At 39.9% G+C, this 21623-nt stretch overlaps 1 protein-coding gene across 3 annotated transcripts in view; it reads right to left on the bottom strand.

Annotated features, from left to right (window-relative positions):
- Positions 1–21623, bottom strand: part of CLIP1 (CAP-Gly domain containing linker protein 1) — a 61116-nt gene that overhangs the window by 34129 nt on the left and 5364 nt on the right. For 2 of the 3 annotated variants that reach the window (XM_079322353.1, XM_079322351.1), the window contains exons 2-5: positions 15739–15934; positions 14714–15279; positions 2716–2840; positions 1488–1704 (exon numbers count right to left, since the gene is read on the bottom strand). In XM_079322353.1, coding sequence (XP_079178479.1) covers positions 1488–1704; positions 2716–2840; positions 14714–15279; positions 15739–15832 — 1002 coding nt within the window. In that variant the 5' untranslated portion in view covers positions 15833–15934. The remainder of the gene's footprint in view (positions 1–1487; positions 1705–2715; positions 2841–14713; positions 15280–15738; positions 15935–21623) is intronic. The other variant, XM_079322352.1, reaches the window with a different exon arrangement.

Raw genomic sequence — 21623 nt, 5'->3', positions numbered from 1 at the left:
TTGTATGAGACAGCTCATTAAATCATTGGATCACCTACTCTGACAGCTGCTTTTATTACAGGAAAAAGAAAATAAAAACAGCCCTGAACAACTGAGCAGTCAATGTAAGAGTCCAGAAATTCACAGAAAAGTTTTAGTTTTCCTAGAAACTGAAGCACGAAAAGTCTGCTGGGTCAACCCTGATTACAGGAAATCTTGCTTCCCCAGCAGCTTAACTTTTAAAGAAAAAGCCTCAGAATTATTTGGACAATCCTGTTAACTTGGATGGCCACCAAATGTTCACGCTGCCGGAGAAAAAGAGTTGGAAGAAAGCTGGAATTTTAATTCCAAAAATAATGGATTACAGCAGCTTTGTATTTTATGGCCTAAATCATGCAAAATCCCTGGGACACAACAAAATAAGCAAGCACATTTTAGACACTCACAAGGTGTAACTTGGGGAATCACAGCACATGGAATAAAGCATTTGGCTCCATGTGCTAGTGCTGTGATCCCAAACTAGAGGGCACTCTGCAGCTGCAAGTGCAACTTCCAGGATGGATTAAGTAATGAAGTCCCACTGTTTGTGCCAAATAAAAATCCTTTTTGTGGTCAGGTATTAACCCTGGTGCTCTGACCGACTGCTGACCTCTGTTAATCTGCTCCAGTCCTGCAGGAACAGGGTAAATCACCTGCTGGTCAGTGGGACAGTGGGACAGGGAACCAGCTCCACATCATTTGGAGTCACTTCTTCCTAATTACATCTATCTATGGACTGTGGTTAAAAAAAAAAATAATAATAAAGGAAAAAACTAGGGTGACAGTGGAAAAATCCAATTATTTCTATGTTTTCAATTGCCATAAAGAGACTTCTCAAAATTCAGCCTTCCCAGATTTCTGTTTTACTGCTGCAACCCAAGATTAGGACATTTATGTAACAGAGCAACTTCAAAAGAATCCATAGTAAGTATATTAGGTGGAATTAGTACTGTGTTAGATTTCACCTGAGCCACTGCAATTGGCAACACTCAGCCTGTATGAATTTGTAGGATTAAAACCAAACCTAAAAGAAAAGAAAGAGGCTTCTTGTCAGCAGAGACTTGGAAATTGCTCCTGCTGTATTTCTCAGCTGACTCATCTCTTGAACAGCAAAAGGAAATTTTGAACATTTTAGCCAACATGAAGCTTCCTGCTTAAATAAAACGAGTGTGACCTCTGGAAGCTTCAGTGCACACCAAATCCTCAGAAAATGAATTAAATGGAGAGAAATTAATGCATGTGTCCTAAGCCCCTTTCTTATTGCAATCACTCAGTTAGCCTGAATTAAACATTCAAATATTCAGCTGCTCTCCAGGGCTAGCTAAGATTTCCTTCCTTCGTGCATGCTTTGAATGAAGAGGAGCACCAGCCAACGTGCTCTGCCCACGATCTGCTCTAGGCCGGGCTCAGCCGAGCCGGGGCGGGGCGGGGCTGCCTTGGGGAAGCATGCCAAGGAAAAAGCAGCTTACGAGTCCTGTGCGGCTGGGCTTGCTGCTTACGGAGGAGGCCACGGAGCTCAGCGAGCTGAGCGAGGAGGCGCTGGGGCTGCGCTTCAGCGCCGCGGGCGTGGGCAGCACCTTGCGCACGGCGGGCTTGGCCTTGGCCGGGGTGGTGGAGGGGAAGCCGATCTTGGTCACCTTGTGCACCGGGGCGAACAGGCCGTACTTGGGCTGGCACTGGAAATACCTGAGAGCACGGGAGAGCAGGAGTTAGCTGCTGTTCGTGGGGAAATCTGCATCGGGTGTGTGGAAGGATACAAAGGCAGCGAGCTCATCCACGTTGCTCTGCAATTGTGTTTAATAACGGATTTGGGAAAGCGACTTTGAGAGGCTGGAACAGCATGATCACATCTTCAGATCAGCAAATCTTCAGATCGCATCAGCATGATCAGATTTTAGGAATTCAGAGTTAACATCACTAAAAAATTCCATTCAGATTCACTTTTATACCTTTCCCCTTCATCACATTCCACTGAGCTGCCAGCAGATGTGATGGCTGAGAGTTAAAAATAGAAATCAGATTTTAATTAAATCAAGTAGTTTTGTGTTTTATTACATACATACCATTTATGCATATGTGATGATACTAAACATATATCTTTGGTTAAATATAGACAAAAGCCACTTATAATTTTAAGCTGTATATTAAGGTGAGAGAATCCTTGTAAAACCTCTTTTTAATGAGGTAAAAGATTATTCCTTATGGAAAATGAGAATCAAAGTTAAATTGTGATGTGAATTAATGTCTTCTGACTGTGACAGTCTCTACTAGGAGGCAACTACTGGAACAGAAGCTTCCTGCTCCTGGGATGCTCCTGGGATGCTCCTGGGATGCTCCTGGGATGCTGGAAGATTTCCCTTAAGTACAACTACTGGATATCCACAGATTTTCTTAAATGAGCATTCCTTCCAAGCTGACAAATCAAATAGGTATTCAAAAGAAGGAATCTGTGTTTTCCATTACCAGTCTATGAATAAAACTCACATGGGAGGAGAGATCAGCTCATCCCACGAGTGTGAGAGAAGTGTTGGCATCCGAAAATTCAAACCATGGCACACCAACCCTCCCCACCAGCAGCAGACAAGGCAGGTTTAGAGCCTCCCTCCTTCCCCTGATTCAAAATTTCATGGAAGATATAAAAACCCAAAAGAGAATACAGAGGAAAATCTCATAGAGTAAATCTGGGATTGGACTGACCTCGTGCCAGCAACAGCTCCATCGTTCTTGCCCAGGGGTTCATCCAGCTCCACCCCACACCATTCTCCTTTTGCAAAGTCAGTTTCTCCCAGAAAACGCACAACTCCAGCTTTAGTTCCTCCAACCTAAAGCAATAACACACACACACCTGCATTGAATGCATTCCCAAAATAAAATACCAAATTCAGTGAAGTTTTTGGCATAACCATGTTCACAAAGCACAGGAATGACATAACCAGTTCTTATTTCAAACTATGTATTTTTTTGTCTGTGAGTTTAATGTTGAACAAATACTGAGCTTCAGAACCAAAAATATATTTAACAAGACACAGTCTAACCAATGTTCTGAATGCAATAGATTTGTGCTAGAATTTCACACCAATTTCTACCAGCAGGTAAGGATGTCTAAGGTCTGTTTACTTCTTATTCTAATTCTGTGAGGAAAAATAAAGGAAATTAAACAAGAAAAAAAATCCTTTCATATTTTCTCTAAGGAATAATTCAGATAAACTACACAGTACAGCCCTCTTTTATTTAGAAGAACTGATAAAAAGCATGATACAGAGCACTTGGCAAAACTGTAGATATAACCAGCTATTTGAATCCCAGGAGAGAGAATAATCATTTTATCTTTTCTTCACTTCCAAGAATAAAAAAATCCAACCCAAACACTCCTAAATGAAAGCCTAGAAAGCAGTGACTTTCAAATTTATAATATTAAATATTTACAGTCATTCCAATTACTTGCAGTGTCTGTGAGCTACAGCTTTTCATAAGGCCCAGGGGATGGAAGAATTAAATGAAGCAAAGAAAGAAAAGGTGTTGTGTGGTTGACACTTGCCAGGAAGAGCCACAGGATTCCTGCAGTTCAGGAAGACAAGATGTTGTGCCCTAAATTTGTGCAAATCTGTTCAGCCTGCATCCAGCACTGTGAAAACAGGGACATGGTGATGGAAACCTCTTCATAGAAATGGAAAATGCACCAATGGCTTGAAAATGTCCACTTGGATTGTACAACCAGGAATATTGTGAGGCCTTGGCAGAGAGCTTGAATAAAAACTCCTATTAAAGACTCTGATTCTCCTTTTTATAAACTAAAAAGTACATTAGTATTTAATATAATTTTTGCAGCAGACATTCTGTTTCTTGGGGGAACTTCCCAGGACTATTAGAATGCTGTAAATTAAGGTGCATGATCACAGCACATGAGAGAATTCACATTATCCCTGTTGGGAAGAGTTCAGTCATGAGGTCACCTGTGAGGAATTGAGGACTTTACACATCCAAAGTCCCAAGTCAGTGCCAGGAGCTGCCACACACATTTGTGCTCCAGCTTCTGGCTCCAGTGGCAAGATGAGGCCTCAACTGATGAAGAAAAATAATCCTAATCCACTCAAACTTCAGAGAAACAGGGAGAATAATGAACCTTTTCTGATATTATTCAAGTTAGAAAGGTGGCAGAGACACCTCTTGTCCACACTTAAGGTGGCAGCCCCTTCTCTGCCATTAGAAGCAATTCTGGAACAACTGCAGGTCACCTTCAGACCCTGCTTTAAGTGGCACTGTAGCAAATTATTACTCTCCATGGAATAAAAACACACTAAGTTTACAATTATCACAACTCAGCCTAATATAGTAACTCGTAGAATCTTTGGTATTTGGTGCTCTTGGCAGAGAACACACAAACAAACACTAGGACTGGGCTTAAAAAAAAAAGAATTGTAACCACCCAAAGAGTGATAGAGAATCCAGATCTCTGGCCAGTGGTGAGGAGGGAAAATACAACACTGATAAAGTAATCTCTGGGAAGAACTACCCCTTAAATTGAGAGATATGTTACTCACCCTCAGACATTAACTACTTTTTCTAGAGGGTAAATATCTTAAGTACAAACATAAAAATAAATTCTAACTGCACTGTCAGTCCATACTGAGTTCTAAGTTCTCCTCATTATTCCTTTTCTAGCAAGTTTGGGTAGGGGTTTTTGTCTCTAGGTTTGTCTTGTTTTGTTTGGCAAATTTTTCTTCACAGATAAATCTGGAATATATTTTTAGGTGAAAAGACTGGCTAGTTCTGGTTAGAAGCTGTTTCCCCACTCAATTTTGTTCTGTTTTCTACCTCAAAAAAAGAGAGTTCAATCAAAAGAGGCTCTATAAATCCATTTAAGAAATTAGACAGGAAACTAGAAGAATGGCCTAGATAAGGAGCATCCCTTCAGAGACAACACTCAGGTTTGGGGTTGCACAAAGAGATTCCTCAAGCTCCTTTTCCAGAGCCCTTGAGCCAGGCAATGGAATTTTTTTGCTGTGTGTCCATGGTGGTTTTTTTTAAAAACAAATCCAAATTAATTACCTAAACAGAGCCACCCACCACCTTTCCATAGGAAGATGAGTGGGCTAAGTGAGGTAAAAGGTGGAACAGGATAACTCCATGCAAGGACTCCCAGGGACAGGAAAAACTGCTGCAATCTGTTCCCTCCAAAATCACACTGCAAATCAACCTCTAGAGAAGCAATGCTGGCTCCAGGATAACACATTAAACTTGGGTACAGAATGAATATTCTTCCTTTTCTGTTTCATACCTTGGCCCTGCTCATCTTCCACGTTTATGGAAAAAAAAAGTGAAGAGTTTATTTTGAAGAGACCACATTAAAGCACAAGCTGGGACAGAGCCTGGAGGAATGTGGCAGTGCCCAGAGCCCCTGGAGCTGCTCCAGCCCCTGCAGTGCCCTGAGCCAGCAAATGCAGCAATTCAGATCCCACACCAGATGGGGCTGCTCAACACCACATTCCCAGGAGAGGCAGCAAAGTGACTCTCTTGTAACCATGGTACCTGGGTTATTTTAAACAGGACTCGAGGGACAATGCCAAAGAATTTTTGGTTTTCTCCAAACCCAGTCCAGCTTCTTTGAATAAGCAGCTATTACATTTTTCTTTCTGCACATTCTGTGTCTTTACAAGAGCAGGAATCAGAGCACCCTGTGGCTGTAACATGCTCAGAGAATCAGAAATTTGGTCGGTTTTAACCAAAAACTTTCTAAATTTCAGTTTTAAAGATAGCTCAGACCTTTATGAAGCCTGAGACTACTGAAAGCTTCCAATCATTCACACTCATTTGTCACAAAAAGTGTATTTATCTCTAGCTGCAGTTAGCACTTGCAAGTGACAACACCTGCCTTGAGAAGAAAACAATAATCATTTATTCCCTTGGCAGTACAATGTGAGGTGCTACTGTACAAGACAGTGTGGTAAAGGCTTTTCATGATGGAAGTTGCTGTACACACACAGACTTAATGGATAAATGGGAAAAAAAGATCTTGACATGATTAAACTCAACTGTTCCAATCAATATGGAAAAATAATAGTGTATACAGTGTATAGCATCTGTTATGGATTTTTTTTTTTTTAAATTGTGAGAATTACAGCAAAAAAAGGTAAAAAACCCAACCCCAAACCACAAAACTAGCTGCATTTGCCAACAGATCTACTTTGAATACTGTATAAAGGATTAAAAAAAACTCCATCATCTAAAAGAAAGGGGAAACAAATATTAAAAGGTTTCTGAAAGTTCTATGAAAAACTAGAGCACAACTACCACAAAGACAGTTTTCCATGACCTTCTTTCATGCTAAGGCAGGTCACTAAATAATGGATAGAGAAAAGAACTGCCAGACCTTTTCTCAGTCAGTTCCCACACTCAATAGAATCAAGCTGTAAAATACAAAGCTGTAATACTCCAGAGAATCTAGGCTAGACTACAGGTCATGGTGAGGTGAGGAATTTTGCTTGGAACTCACTAGAGTTATGTCAAACACATGCAAAAAGAGATTAAACTCCATTTATCCAACTATACCTGAGCTTACATTAATTTGCTGCCAGGTAAAGTGAAACAGCAAAATGGGTTTGGAAACCTGAAGTGGTTAAAAACCTCCTGGTGAAAGGACAGGGGGATGAACACATCAGATCTTGTGAGAACCTTTGTGGAGCCACATTTCCAAAGATAAGGAAAAGCAGGTAACAAATAAAGCAGTGTAATCTAGAGGGGTAAAAGAGAGATGGTCTAAAAAAATGAGAGTGTGATTTGAGCAGTGCTGGTGGAAAAGAGGACAGGCAGGGTCTGAACGCTGTCAGTGTAACAATATCACTTATTCAAACCTGCCCAGAGGAGGTAAAAGGTGAATAACAACTGCTCTGTGTCCCCTTCTGCCCGAGCACAAACTGGTGGTGACTCCTGAAAGCACCACCTGGATATTTCTGCATTTTTAGGACAATTCAGCACTTGAAAAAAAAAACCCATCCAGGCACACAGAGCCTTTGAAACACCTGGGATCCACTAATCAGGTTCTAATCAGAATCATCTTCCTCTTGTTCTCCAAATTTAGCAGAACTGTTTCCAGCTGGCAACAGAAATGTTATTTAATTGATTTGTTCACCCTTTCAAGGCCAGAGGAGACAAAGGGATCAGCTCCTCTGCTTCTCATGGAACAGATCTTTCCATTTCACCCAGTTCCACCTGTAATTAACCCTGTAACTGTACTGAGCTGATTTCTGTGGGGATGTTTTTGGAGCAGAGCTGATATCCATCAGGAAACATGCTGCCACTGACAGGCTGTTTTCATACTTAATCACTGCATTGTTCAAACATATTTAAATTTCAAATAAACCAAATCTGACTGTGGCCTCTGGCCACTGGATCTCATTATGCTTTGCTGGAAGATTACAGAGCTCTGCAGCATCCACCATGCAGGTACACACAGGTTTTAAGTAAGACACCTCAATAAAATCTTTTATTGCAAGATACTTTCTCTTGCTTGAGTCATCTTCCAGCTGTGTTCTGAATTCCTGCTGAATTCCAATGGGTTTTTCAAATAATTATGGATGTAAACACACTGAGTTCTTAAATCTGTCAATCAAGTGTTAATTTTGAAGCTAGACTTTATACAGCATTCAGGAGTTCCATATTTTAGTTTGTCAACATTTGCTTGCTCTGTCAGGTTTTGCCTTTTCTGCTGAGATTAGACAGATGTTAGTTATTTGCTTTAGTCTATCTTATTTCCTTTTAAAAATACCTACACAACATCCAACACTAGATCAAGGCACAACTGGAACAGTGCTAGAACATTTCCCCAACTTTAAACTGGCCTCCAAAATTCAGATTTTTCAACCCAGCAATTCTGTGAGTAGCAGGATTAATGATGGCAGTTTTTCTGTGGCATTGGATATTATGGATATTATTGGATATTCTGCTGTTTCCACTGATGGGAACAGGATTCAGACAAGCCTTGATCATGTGGATTCTGTGATGTGCAAAGTTCTGTGAAAGCAAATTGCAGCTTTTCCAGTACTGGTGGGCAGTCTCCACCTTCTATTGGGCTGTTTCCATGGAACTTGGAAGAATTTGCTTTGAATCCTCTCCACTTTTACCCAATTTGGTTGCAGTTGACTTGAAAAGTTCAAAAGCAAGGCCAAAGTGGGCAAAATTCCTCATGTGCAATAAGATACTCACACAATCCTTCACTTCCAGAGAAAACAGCTGAGTAACTAAAACTGACCTGCTATTGAGGTTCAATTCATTCATCCAACTCAAAGGAAACAAAACCAAAAAAACTCTAACAGCAATTCCATACTACAAAAGCCACATGTGAATTCATCACCACCACACAAAAAAAAAAAAAAAAAAAAAAAAAAAAAAAAAGAGCAAAAACTAAAATAAGTAAATAAACTGTTCTTTCTCCCATCCTGTGTTGAAATGACTGAGGACAAAGTGTTCCTGGATATTCCCCCTTGGGAAGGCAGGGAGAGGGGAAGGGAGCCAGGGAATTCACAGACAAAAAAAGGAATTTACTGCTACCAAAGCATGTGGGGAGTCACCAGTCCAGCCCAGGAGCTCACAGGCAATTAGAAGTTAAATAAGGAGTTGCCAAAACAGAGTGACTCAGACAGGACTCGTGCCTTGCTCTAAGATAAATTTAACACCTTAGTTGTGAGCAGATAGGTAATACCATGTCTGGAAAATATTTCAAAGTAACATTAAAAGCAAGCAGAGCTTTGCACAGGGAAAAACACCCAGATGATGAATTGAAGGCAAAGCCTTTGGATATCCCTTTTCCCTCAGATATTTTCTCATACATGGATTTCATGCTGTAGCAGTCACTTAGCAAACTAATCTACATCATAAATTACAATCTCCAAAATACTGTGCCTAACTAGACATACATAAATATAAGAATTACTTTCATCATTTACTTAACATGACAAAGCCATGAAAATACCTCACAGTCACCTCAGCTGGAGGATAAAGCACAAGTGTGACTGAGCAGTTAGAACTGTCACATTTGATGGAGGAGGCTCAAGAGAAAAGCCCCAGGAGAGCACAAACCACTCACACATTCCCAGCTTCCAAATTTTTCTTCCTTTTCCATCCCTGTGTGCATTGTGCCAGATATTTTTGCACTGTTTTAACTACACCACCAATGAATATTTGTTTTTATAACAGTTAAATATAATCATAGACTTTTAAACAGAGTAAGCTCAGAAGTGCATTTCAGAAAGTCGTAAAATCCAGAAAAAGAAAACCTTGAAAACACCACAATGAAAATGCTAAAGGGAGAAACTCCTCTCTATATGTGAAGTTTCTCTTTCCCTTGGTTGCTTTTCAGAGCCCTGGAATATAATCAGTTGACAGCCCTATATCATGTTTACTTGCAGATAGGTTACATGGGTGGAAACAAATCTGACAATAATCTCCTATCAGCCCCTGCCTGTTCCAGCACCAAAGACCTTGGGAAGAAACATCAAAGCACAGAATAACTTACAGTCAGCTCTGTAAAACAGGGAATAAAGAGAAATGAGATGTCACTTGTGCAAAAAGGCCACATCAGCACATGCCTGTAAATTGAATTTGCATCTTTTTGTGAACATATGGACGGAGGCCGAGTTCCAGCTTTACAGCTCAGCCCCAGAAGCTGCAGATTTGGCAGACTGTGATGGAGCTGTAACTGGTTAAATGAATGAAAGCACTTTAATCCCTTGAGAAGGCTAAGGCCCCTTAGGTTGATAAGATTTTTATTTATTTATTTAAAATACAGCATCTGGTCCCTTCAGGGAAAAGCTGACAACACTGTCAAAGCTGCTTCAACTTTTGGTCCAGGCAACAGTTGTCACATAGAGCAGATTCCTCCCTCTTATTAACAAGTTGGCTTTGTTTTGGTTGGGTAGCTCAGGGGGGTTTGTTTGTTTGTTTGTTTTTAAAATCAAGTTTGCATCAGGCTCTTGAGAAATCCTGAGTGTGCAGCACCAGGGCAAACAGGTTCTCTGGCCACAACTCAAACAGGAAACCCAAACTGGCTGAGCCTGAAAGTAATTTGTTTTCTGAATTGGTTTTCTGTTGTTCTTTCCCCATCTGGTTTAGTACTGAGCACTGGCACTTCTTGCACAGGAATTCTTATTCAGAGCAGGTTCAAATGCTGAAGTTGGAGCTGATTTTCAGCAGAAAAATCAACTGCAGTTCTGGCACTGTGTTAGTAACACCCAAAGGGCTGGATGAGTGCAGTGGAGAAAGTGCAGATTTCCACATCAATTTTCCTGTGTTACAGAATCCCCAAATAAAGGATCAGGCTGTCCAGAGTTAATGTTGTAACTCTTAAATCACATCCAGATTCCAGAACATACATCATATGTTAGGAATGGAAATTATGCCTAATACAGAGCTGTTTGAATTACTCTTTGCATTAATAACTCTTCTTAGGCTTGGCCTTATTTTTATTCAGTAAAAGATACATCAGTGTACAAAATGAAAAGCTGAATAGTGAATTACACATAATAAATAATTATTTGATATATCTAACTTATCTACCTATATTTTCAACATTTTCAAATACTAGCACGAGGTGCTGTTGATTTCTTGTTAGTGAAAGGAAAATTGAGCACAAGCTTGCTGAATATGGCTCAGATACACTGGGATTTGAGGGACACAGATTTATCACCAGATTCCCAAGACAGTAGAGCACAGGGTGCTGTTTCAATTAATCATCTTTGAGGACTAAACTACAGAAATCTAAAGGTCCTTTTCCACTAGAACATCCATTTAGGGCTATAATACTTCAGTGAATACTTGTGTATTCACTCACTTTGATTTGCTTTGACTCCTCTGGAATCTCAAGAAAGAACTTCTAAGACAACAGGACAATGGGAATTTTTCCACAATTATTATGTTTCCCTTAAGGGCATTGATGTCTACCATGAGTTATTTTTCTGATGTTTACAACTCAATTTAATGGCCTGGAAATGTCTTCTTCAAATTGAGGGGAAAAACCAGGAAAGGTTATAGCTGATTGTTGTAAGTATTTTTCTGCAGGCACCCACAGCTGACAGATCCAATGCCTTGAAGCACTGTCTGTTTTGATGTCAGTGTCTTTTTAATATCCAAGGTCTTTTGGGAAAAGAGGTTTTTCTGCCCCCTGAAAAAGCAAGGCTGCTTGTTTTGCCTCTTTTTATCTCTGTATCTATAGCACTGTTCAGCACAACCTCACATGAGATGCTCTGAGCAAGCCTGGGTTTGAGAATACACAGGTGATCATCTCACAGCTCCACTTGGGTTTTACAGTGGAATTTATTTTGTCTGGCATTTCTTGTCTCTGTTTTTTTCCCTCTAGAAATTTTTTTCTTTTACTTCTCTGGAATTTATTTTCTTCAACCCTGAAATAGTGTCCCAAATCTATATGTAATCATTATTCTTCCTAATGTTATCTGAATTAAAAAAAGATCATATAGTGTACCTGTCTTCATAATCAATTAAATCAGGAATCTATTCACTGGAAGCTTCCTTTATTATTAACCCTTTATATTTTAAGATATAAATTCTCCTGTAGAAGTTTGGGAGGACTCTAACATGGGACTGTGCAGAATTTGGTAATCTAACTTAAAGTGTACAAAAGGCTGGTGCAACCACCAGATATGAAAGGACTAAGAAGAAAAGCCTAAGGCATCTTTTCTCTCCACACAAAACAGAACAGGCCACACATTGGAGCTTTAATCACCTCCTCAAAACTTCTTTGCTCCCAACAGCCTTTAATCAAACCACCTCACCCCAACACTAGTGAGGCAGCAGTTTGCTGGGACAATGCAGAAGAAAACTGAGGAGTGACAACTTCTTTTCCTGGAGAGGAGCAGTATTAACATCTCTGCAGCAACAGGAGAATGTTCCAACAAAGCTGAGCTACTGGGAAAGCCTGAAATTGAACCCAACATTTCAGGTACAAACTTGTGCCCAATTTGCATCTGTGTACCACAAAGTTGAGATGTGAGTTAGTAAACATTGGTTGAATGGCCTCTTGTTCCTTGCTAATCCAGACTGGGCACACAAAAAGAGCTGTAAGATTTTTGCCTTTTTTGTTGAAATCATCCAAAACCAGCCAGTTATCACCAATAAAAAGAAACTTCAAGCAATTTAACTGATCCACTCAAGGTAACTCCTATGCAGAACATTTTAGAATCAAAGTTAGAGGAAAAAAATGAACATATTGAAATACTTCAGCGTAACACTCCACACACACCCTGAGATCACACACTAAGATCAATAAAGCTGAGGCCATCTGATGTCCATTCTGGAATGCAATCTTGGCTGAAGAGCTGTGCCTTACCCATCTATGAATCTGCCCTTTAGGACATCATTTTCCAATTAGCTGTTTTAATAGGACTCCCAAATGAGCTTTGGTCTATCATGAATTCATTGTTTTGAACTGCAGTTCTTTGCTGCTGGAGGCTCCACGTTCTCAAACCATAATTCCCAGCAGTTGTTTTCCCCACGTGTCCATAACCACCAAAAAAACCTTCACAAAATACTCACAGCAGTTGATCCAAGCTGCAAGAATTGATGCATGTTGCAGCACTGAGCCCCTCCAGCCCTGCAATGCTGTGGTCAGACTGGAACATTGTCACTTAGAGAGGAAATTCTGTGCTGAGGTTGGACTGGCAACTTCCACCCAGCCTTTCATCCCCTTGTGTAACACATCACTGAAAAGGGACTGCTGTGAGCATAAATAAACCCCAAGAGATGTGGAGCAGGCAGGTGGATTTGTCCCTCTGATGGAGTAGGAATGGCTGAGAGAGTGACAAAAGTGACAGGCAGGCCTTTCCCAACAATTGGTGTTGGTTGGAGGCTCAGAGGACAGTTCTCAGAATTACTCAGTGACACCTCAACTCTCCAGTTCAGTGCTGAACAGCAGTTCAGTGTCAGGAAAAAATATATTAACAGATGAATCAATTATTCAGCCAAGCTTAGGATTATCTGAACTAACCTGGCCACTTAGGATATTTACATCTGAATTATTATTAACACATGACAGCAGTGTCTGGGATCTGCTACAAATAATTAGTATGAGATCCAAAAGGATTAAAAAAGAGTAAATAAGGATCCTGCCTCTTCAACATTCACATTCCTGAGTGTCTCATACTGGTATAGAAATTATAGTTATGCATCACCAACACACTGTGCTAGGAATTACCCCAAAACCTCAAACTACAATTTGATGACTCATGAGGAAGACTTAAGGCAAACAGAGGTAGTAGAGAGGATGAAATATTAAGTTTAACTTGTCCTACTTAACAATTTGGGACCTTATTATTATCAAACTGTGGCACTTAGGATGTGCTGCTTCTGCAATTTGCACTAATTAGACACAGGGAAGGCAAAGTGATGCCTGGACAGCACCAGAGAATTCTGCCACCCAAGAGGGACATCCCAGAAGGGCTCACAAAGGTCCTTGAGGAAAAGGCAAACAAGTGGTTAAAGCCCTGATGTTGTCTGGAGGACAACAGGGCTCAGTCTCTGACAGAAATAGCCAGGGATAAACCACAAATCTTTGTTTCCATTGGCACTCCAAGAAAACACATCTCAGCCCAAATCCAGCTGTCAGCCAACCCCTGCCCTCACTTCACCTTTGCTTCCTTCTACAACTTGGCCCTGTGTTTTAAGCTCTTCTTAAACACAAAGAGGCAAATTCTTCCCTCAAAATACAATAAACTTAATTAAAATATCAATCCACCTTCACTGCAGAATTATTATCTGGTGGGGCAATGCAGAACAAACAATAAAATCCAGGGGATTTTTTTCTATATGTCCTTACAGTAACCCCAGAAATGTTTCTATGCCAGAATATTCACATCTGCCTAATGGAAATTCTAAAATTATATCATAAATAAGATTGTATCAAAATAAGAGCAAGACAACTCTTCAGCTTGATGATTCACTATAGTAAATCAAACCTAAAATCAGGTCTCTGTTATACAGAGATCATAGATCTGGTGGGCACACAAGGATCATTCCAGTTATATATGATCATTCCAATTATATATGAAGGCTACATAAATAGTCTTTAAATTAAGAATACAACATAGACAATCTACCACCAGTTCTGATAATTATTCTTTCAAATGTTAGAACTAACAGAGCAACTCCCTTTTAAAAAGGTGAGATGATACACTGGCAGAAGCATTTAGGGGCCTGAATTTAAGAAGGGCTGCCAAGTGCTGTGGCACATCCCCAAAAGCACAAGTAATTCCTGGCTGATCAGTGGCATTATGTGACTGCTCCTGTTCCTGCCTATCACCACTCAGGGACAATCAATTACTGAACTATCTGCTTTCTAAAGACACAGCCCTGGACAGGGCAGAAGATCTGCAAGGAAATCTCACAGGCTTGGTTTTTATTTAGCATCACTCTTGAAAAGGCAGAGAGATAAGCTACAAATGTTGTTAAACACAATGTTGTGTTTTAAACAGAGGCAAAACATAATAGATTAAAACCTGCCAAAATAACCATTTTATCTTGGTACTGCCAAGATATTCCCACAGCATGCAAAGAGCTTGTTTACAGAAAACACTAGACAAAGAAAGCTAGAGCATAAATTTCATTATCTTGACCAAGGAAATGACAGAAAAGTTTTGAATATTAGCAGAAGTTTCAATTAATCAATCAAAAGCAGACAGGGAAATCTTACCAGCACTCGATCTCCAATTTTGAGCTCCCTTTCTCCTTTCTTTAGTGATCCAGCTTCCGAGAGGTTTGATATAGATTCACTGGCAGTTTTGGAAAGATTGCTAATCTGAGAAGGAGTTGCATGTTCCTTAGCAGCAAGGGGGGTTTTCTGTGGGATTCCTGAAGGGGGGAGGGCAGCAGAGGAGGACACTGCACTAGCAGCTGATGTGGAGGTTGGGGTCGTGGCTCTGGAGGCGTGAGCTGCCTGGGTACCGTTGGCCTCGTCCTCTGTCACCACTTTCCTGGTGAGTTTGGATGGCCTGGTGAATATTCCCCTCAGGGGCTCGCACTGGAAATAGCGAACTCCAGCCACCGAGCCGTCGTTCTTGCCGATGGGCTCATCCAGCACAATCCCCGCCCATTGCCCCGGGGCGAACTGCGTTTCCCCCAGGAACTGGATGAAGCCGGGTTTGTTTCCATTGACCCAAACGCGCTCCCCGACTCTGAAATCATCCACAAACTCCTCGTGTGCATCTGCAGCGGCTGTGCTTGAGGTCTTCTCACTCAGAGCTGCTTTTTCTGCTGGAGCTGGAATCAAAGCACAATGAGAAACAATGGCAATCAAATACATTAATATTCCAAAGAGCATCATCATTACTTAGTTTCAATGTAACAATGTCCCTAATTAGGAGATCACAACTCGCAATTTTCCTGTGTGAACGCTGTAATCTCTGGAAAATAATTCAAAAATCTAAGGACAGAGACAATGAATGCATTTAATGAAGGTTTTGGTAAAAACCCTGTAAAAATCAGAAGTCTTACTTCAAAAACTCCCAACGTGTTTTTATCATGACAAGGTTTCTTTGAGGAAAACTGCCTGATCTCCAATTAGTAACCTTTAGATGTTTTGTAAGTTCTATACGTAATTTTTTAAAATCAGAAATACAAGCAAAAATATATTGTGTAAAGAGTAAAAACAGTGTATACTACTGCATTCCAGATACCTTTGGGATAAGGGGATAATTAAGCTATTTAACTTTTCCTTACCAGCAGCAACAGGTGTAGGTGTTTTCAGCAATGAACCTCCATGCTTGATGGTCTTTGAAGGAGCCTTAAGTCCACTTGGTTTTAACATACTCATCTTTTTGCAATACCAGTGGTTATCCTCCTCCTCTGTAGCAACTATCTTTTTCCAAACATGGAGAAAATATATTGTTCAAACTTTTTCAACTCTGGAATAAACCTGTATATAAAAAGATGAGACATGAGCAAAGATCAGTGTTAACTCCTGCAGAAGGGATTTCTTTATATACACAATCTGTGCATAAGATGCATTCTAAAGATGCTTTCCAGTAGCAACCAGCAGCATTTCCAATTCCTCATCTTTTGAACTTCATATAAAACCTAAATCATCAAAATAACTCACTTTGCTGAATGCTGCTGTATTTATCTTGAGATTTAAACTAAAAGGCTATTTTAAGAAAGAAAAACAAAGCCCTTAACAGCATAGCTAACATTACACATAGATTTAACTGCTGTGCACACACAACTGTTTTCAGTCACACTTTTCCATTGTTGCAACAGCCCAGCGAAACCAACTTAAAACTAGAGAAATAACAGCAAGAGAATTCAAGACAGCCAGGAATTTCAGGATAAAAGAAGTAAAGTTTCTAAGAGATTGGAATTGAAAAGCTGAAATTGTTTTCGAGTTACATGATGAGAACTGAACAGCAAAGAGGCACCTCAGCTCTGGATGACCTCAGATCACAAGATACGCTGGCTCACAGTCCCCAGCAGTGCCCCAGCTAAGAGCAGGGACTCATCCCAGCGTTGCTAGGATGGAACTTGGAAGCCAGCTCAAAGCTTTGCAGGGAACTGAGTTTTGCCACAGGAGGCATCTTCTTTCTGATGACAAAAACTTCAGAAGGGTTTTTTCATCTCTAATGAAAAATCCCCATTTTTTTACCTCGAATGCGAATTCAAAGCCGAACTTCAAGGCAACTGCTCTCCCCCCTCTTCAAAGGAATAAACTATTCTGTGTGAACACAGCTTGGCTTTGTGCTGACTTCTACATGAGGCACTGCCAGAACAGCTCCACCACTTCAACAGCAGCAGCACACACCTAAACAAAAAGCTGAAGGGGAAAAGGAAACGGGCACGCAGCGAGTTTGCTCAACTGTTTGCTCAGAACACGTCAGACAAGAACTACAAAGCAGGTCTTGCTCCTGCCCTTTACTCAGAGCTCTTGCACCTGTCAGGACACAAACTGGGGAGCTCAGCACCCAGTTAAAGGTAAAACAAACCTGCCAGGAGAGCTAAGGAGAATAAACCAATCTCGGCTTTATGCGCCATTCTAAGATTTATCCCTCCTGTGTTATGAATTATTAATCAGCGTTCCTAAAAATCAATTCACTGCTTTGTGAACCTCAACACCAAAGTGAAACATTCCTCATTCTATTTCAAGACCTGCCATGATAAATTCAAGGTATTTTCTAAGTCTTCAACAATGTTATACTTTAAACAGCATGAATTACCACCTTGGATGTAATTGTGTTTACCTACAATTGAAGTTCTGCTCCATGAAAATGATGAAGTGCTGGGAAGATTTCTGAACTTTTTTCTAGTGTTGCCAGAAATTTGTCACCCACCTGCCTGCAGTTATGACTCTGCATCATATTTATCTTTCCTGTTAGAAATCTAAAACTGCACTTTGACCTTACACACCAAGGGCCTGAAAAGCCTTCTCTTCTCTCTTACAGATGTGCTCCCTTCCTCAGGCTGCTGGCCCTGTTCCCTCCTCTCCAATTCCAGAATCTCCATCCTCACCTCCCTTACTTTCCTCATCCCATCAAAATCCATGAAACAGAAAAACTCTTCAAGATAAAGAAGGATTTGGTACAAATACAGAAACAGGAGAAGCATCATGGTCAGTTCTTTTTAATTCACAGCCAGTGCCAAGGACCAAAGTGATGGAAATTTGGGCCAAGGGGAGCACTCCTTAAGGAAGATTTCTCCTGAAGCCTGGAAGCTGGAACTCTGCCATTCTTTTCCATACATCACCTCATTTTTGGCCCCCAAAGATCATTCCAGCAACACCACAACTGCATTGTGCAAGGACAGGTAGAGCCAGAGAAAGCACACACTACATTACCACCCAAATTAGACTTTGCCAGTTTCAGTTAATTATTTATTAATGGATGGTTAACAAGCCTCTGCTCAACAGAAAGTTAGAATGTTCTACCACTGCATTTCTTGGCTCAGGGTACTCATTCATAGTTTAATCTTGCTCTCCACAGTCATGGGTTATATATTTGCTGTGTCATTTGCTTTTCTCAACACACAGGCCTTCAACTAGGCCAGAAGTAACACAATCCCTCATGTCCTGGTTTCAGAGTTACTGAAATTGTACCTTAATTCAGACAAAACAAAAGCTAAGATTATAGGCAACACTTTTGGAAAGAGTTAAAATGCAACTTTTGATCTTAGGGACAGGGCCTTTGGAGAGCATTGCCTAATGGAGCTCATTAAACACAGAAATTTGCATCAAGTGATTTTAAGCATTACACACTCCAACATATCCTAACAGGCTCCAGATGTCAATGATCTCATTTCAGTTCTCATAAAAGACAGCAGCTCATTGCTTGTCTCAATTTGTTCTCTCCTCCCTTGAATCTGTCTCAGCTCTCCTGAGAAAGGATCCTTAGAACCAATAGGTAAAAATATTACTGTGTCCCAAAATATCCTGTCAGGAACCTAAGGAAAGGTCCAGAAAGCCTCTGATGACATATTCCACTGAAGTGTTCTACCAATAACCAAACCATGCCATTATTAGAAATATGTGACTACACACAAAATGATTTTTAATTGATTAATTATATTCTTGTTCTTATTTATCTTTTGAAGACCTCTAAGTATTGCAAGGATCAAGCAACAAGTTGGGAACCATTGTTTCAAGTAAACAAATCCTACTAATGTGCTATGTGATAACAGATATGATTTTTGTTGGCAGGCTGATATTAAAAATAAATAAAATGTAGCCACATAATTACAAAATTACAAAAGCAGAATATTTTCCAACTGTCAAAAAAGGAATTCCTATAATAAAAAGAAAGCAGCTGTCCAACATTCATTTCAAGACTACTTTCAACAAATAGTATTCCAAAAAGAACTAAATGAAATAAGAACACAAGGAGAAAAGCCTCAGCTCACTCTATTTAACCTTGTAGTCATGACAAGAATTTAGGAATACCAGTGGACTCACAGAATAGTTTATGTTGGAAAAGACCTCTAAGATAATTAAGTCCAGCATTTTCTAGTTCTTTAAAACACTTCAAATTAAAAAGATTAATATTAAACTTAGTTAACACCATTAATAGATTAAATACTGCTGGAAAATGCCTTGCAATGTCAACACATTTCCAAGCTCAAAAAGAGACCACTTGATTTGTTAATTGTGCTGAGCACAGAGGTGCTTTGCAAAATACATATAAACAGTCACACTGAAAGCTAAAGAGTAAATATTCTAAAAGGAGTTTGTAGAACAGGTAACTGCTGAAAAATCTCACAGGGACCATCACATGCAACCCCTGTGGCAGTCAGCAATAAGCACCCAGAAAACAAATTCCCATACCATGAAAAAAAGGTAAAATAATCAAAATAAATCAGAAAATCCTTCTGTAGAAAAGCTAAGTGGAAAATATCTTCCCCAGATCTCATAATGCAGTGACTTCACCTTCCTGAGAGAAAAACAAACTCAGCACAAGAAGCAATGCTTGAAATCTCTGCCTGAACAGCATTTCTTAAATACCTGTTTCATACTTGTCCAACTGCTGCTGCCAAGCTTGAGGGAGCTAATGAATCATTCCTCAAATATCTGGAGTTTAGAGAAAGTAACTTGGAATTTTGAACTTCAAAGATTTCCCCTTCAGTCCATGAGTTATTCCAAGAGCTCTGACCCTACACAGCTCCTAAAATTATTGCAGTCTTAAAACTAAAGCACATAAACATGTTCTCTGTGATTCAGATTTAATCCCTACAGCTCCAAAAGTTGTATTTGCACTCTCCTGGGCTGTTATTACACTCCTGTAAAAAGTGAGTATATTTATTTACAAAAGTACTTAATGCCTTTAGCTGAATTTATAAGCTTTTGAAATTCATACCTGATTTAAAAATACAACCCCATTTTGGCTTTGAACAAAATCAATGCCTTCTCCTTGCTCTTTGCTGCTTGCTACCTCTTGGGGAATATTTCTTTGTGTGCAAGAATGAGCCAGATCAGAGCCAAACTTCTGGAAGATTCTGAGGGGAGCAATTCATGTCCAGCAGGTGCACAAACTCACCAGACTGGGATATGCCCACTAGAATTCTTACAGGAACAATTTTGGATGAAAGGGGCACAAAAAACCAAAAATCTTCCTAATCCTGACTCTCCCTCTGCTGCATTCTGGGTCTATTGGAGAAATTTCTTATTGGGCACCCAGAAAGTCTGAATAAGCACTGTTCAAGCAATGGATTGCATTTCCAATGAAATATTCCAGAGCACACAATATCCACTGGGAATGTCTCACTCAACCTCAAAGCCAGCCCTGTACAATTACAAGTTGCTAAACCAGAAGGATGGATTTGGGAGCTCTCATGCACTCACTTCACAGAGTTTCTTTGGAGTGATGCAGCACTCTTGGTGCTCCTGGACACTCACTACTTAAATACAACTATTTTGGAGCAATGAACTCCCATCCAGGTCTCTCTGCATTGATCCACTGAAGCCAGACAGTGAAAAGGCAAATGAATTTCTCTGTGACCCTCATGCTCCTGACTTACTGCAAATTCCATGTGTTTTGTCAGCTCTGATGCATTTATTGAATGGGCAGCAAGTTCAGACTGAAACACACCAGAAAGCACCGTAGGCATTTGCTAACAAAGAGAGGCACAAACAGCAAATTGTGCTGGGGCTGAGGTAAAACCCTCTGCAGAGGCCACTCTTAAAGCAAATTTAGCATCTGAGCATTCCTCAAGGATTTAACTGCACTGCTCAGAGATTACACTGTGGAATTAGAGGCATCTTCAGGTACCAGTCACATTGAAACTAATGTAATTTAAGAAAGAATTTATATATAAAGCAAAAAACAAACAGAATTAAGAATTTAAGATTTCAATACAAAAAGAGTTGGCATTTGGAAGTCAATATTTGATTACTCATTCAACACACAGCAATTAGAGAAAGGGAGCATTTACAAACATGGCTTCAGTTTCATTTTATCTTCCAGAAAACATTGATTTTTATGTCAATTAGTCAAGTAATGTTATCTGAACATAGCCTTCAGATACACCACTACTAGAAGAAAAGACATTATTTAATTCAATGTTTGTTATGCCAAGAGCATGAAAACATATTTATTTGGGTTACCACATTCTGCTTAGTGCCAAAATCAGAACATGAGGGTTGGTACCTGCTTTTCAAACCAATGTTTTGCATCTCACCTTTAAAGGTAGAAAAAAACATGCATTTATAACTCAGCTAATCAGGTAGAAAATAACAAAAGAAATACAGACCTTTGAGATCTGTTGTTTGCAGGTACTGGAACAGGAAATAAAAATTTTGTAAGAAAATAAACAAGAAGATCTCATAACTTACACAGGATCTTATGACATTCTGCTGTCCAGCCCAAGCCAACACAACCACCATAGGAATTCCAGAGGGAAACCCTTGACAAAGGCAAATACTTACCCTACAGCAACCTCAAAGGCACAGTTTCTTATATTCTAACATAAATATGAATTTTACTAGGGATAGACTCTTGAAGAAGTGCATCTCTACTTAATTTAATCAGACATAACTATTAAATGAATAGAACAAAAACAATTCTTGCTCTTTTCAAGTGCCTTCACAGTAGCTACCAGGATAACCCCAGGAAATTACTGCTGCATGCAAG

Source organism: Erithacus rubecula (assembly GCF_903797595.1).
Source record: "Erithacus rubecula genome assembly, chromosome: 19".
In the NCBI taxonomy this organism is placed as follows: Eukaryota; Metazoa; Chordata; class Aves; order Passeriformes; family Muscicapidae; genus Erithacus; species Erithacus rubecula.
The sequence above is the reverse complement of the archived record's forward strand: the minus strand, read 5'-3'. Positions and strand labels throughout refer to the sequence as shown.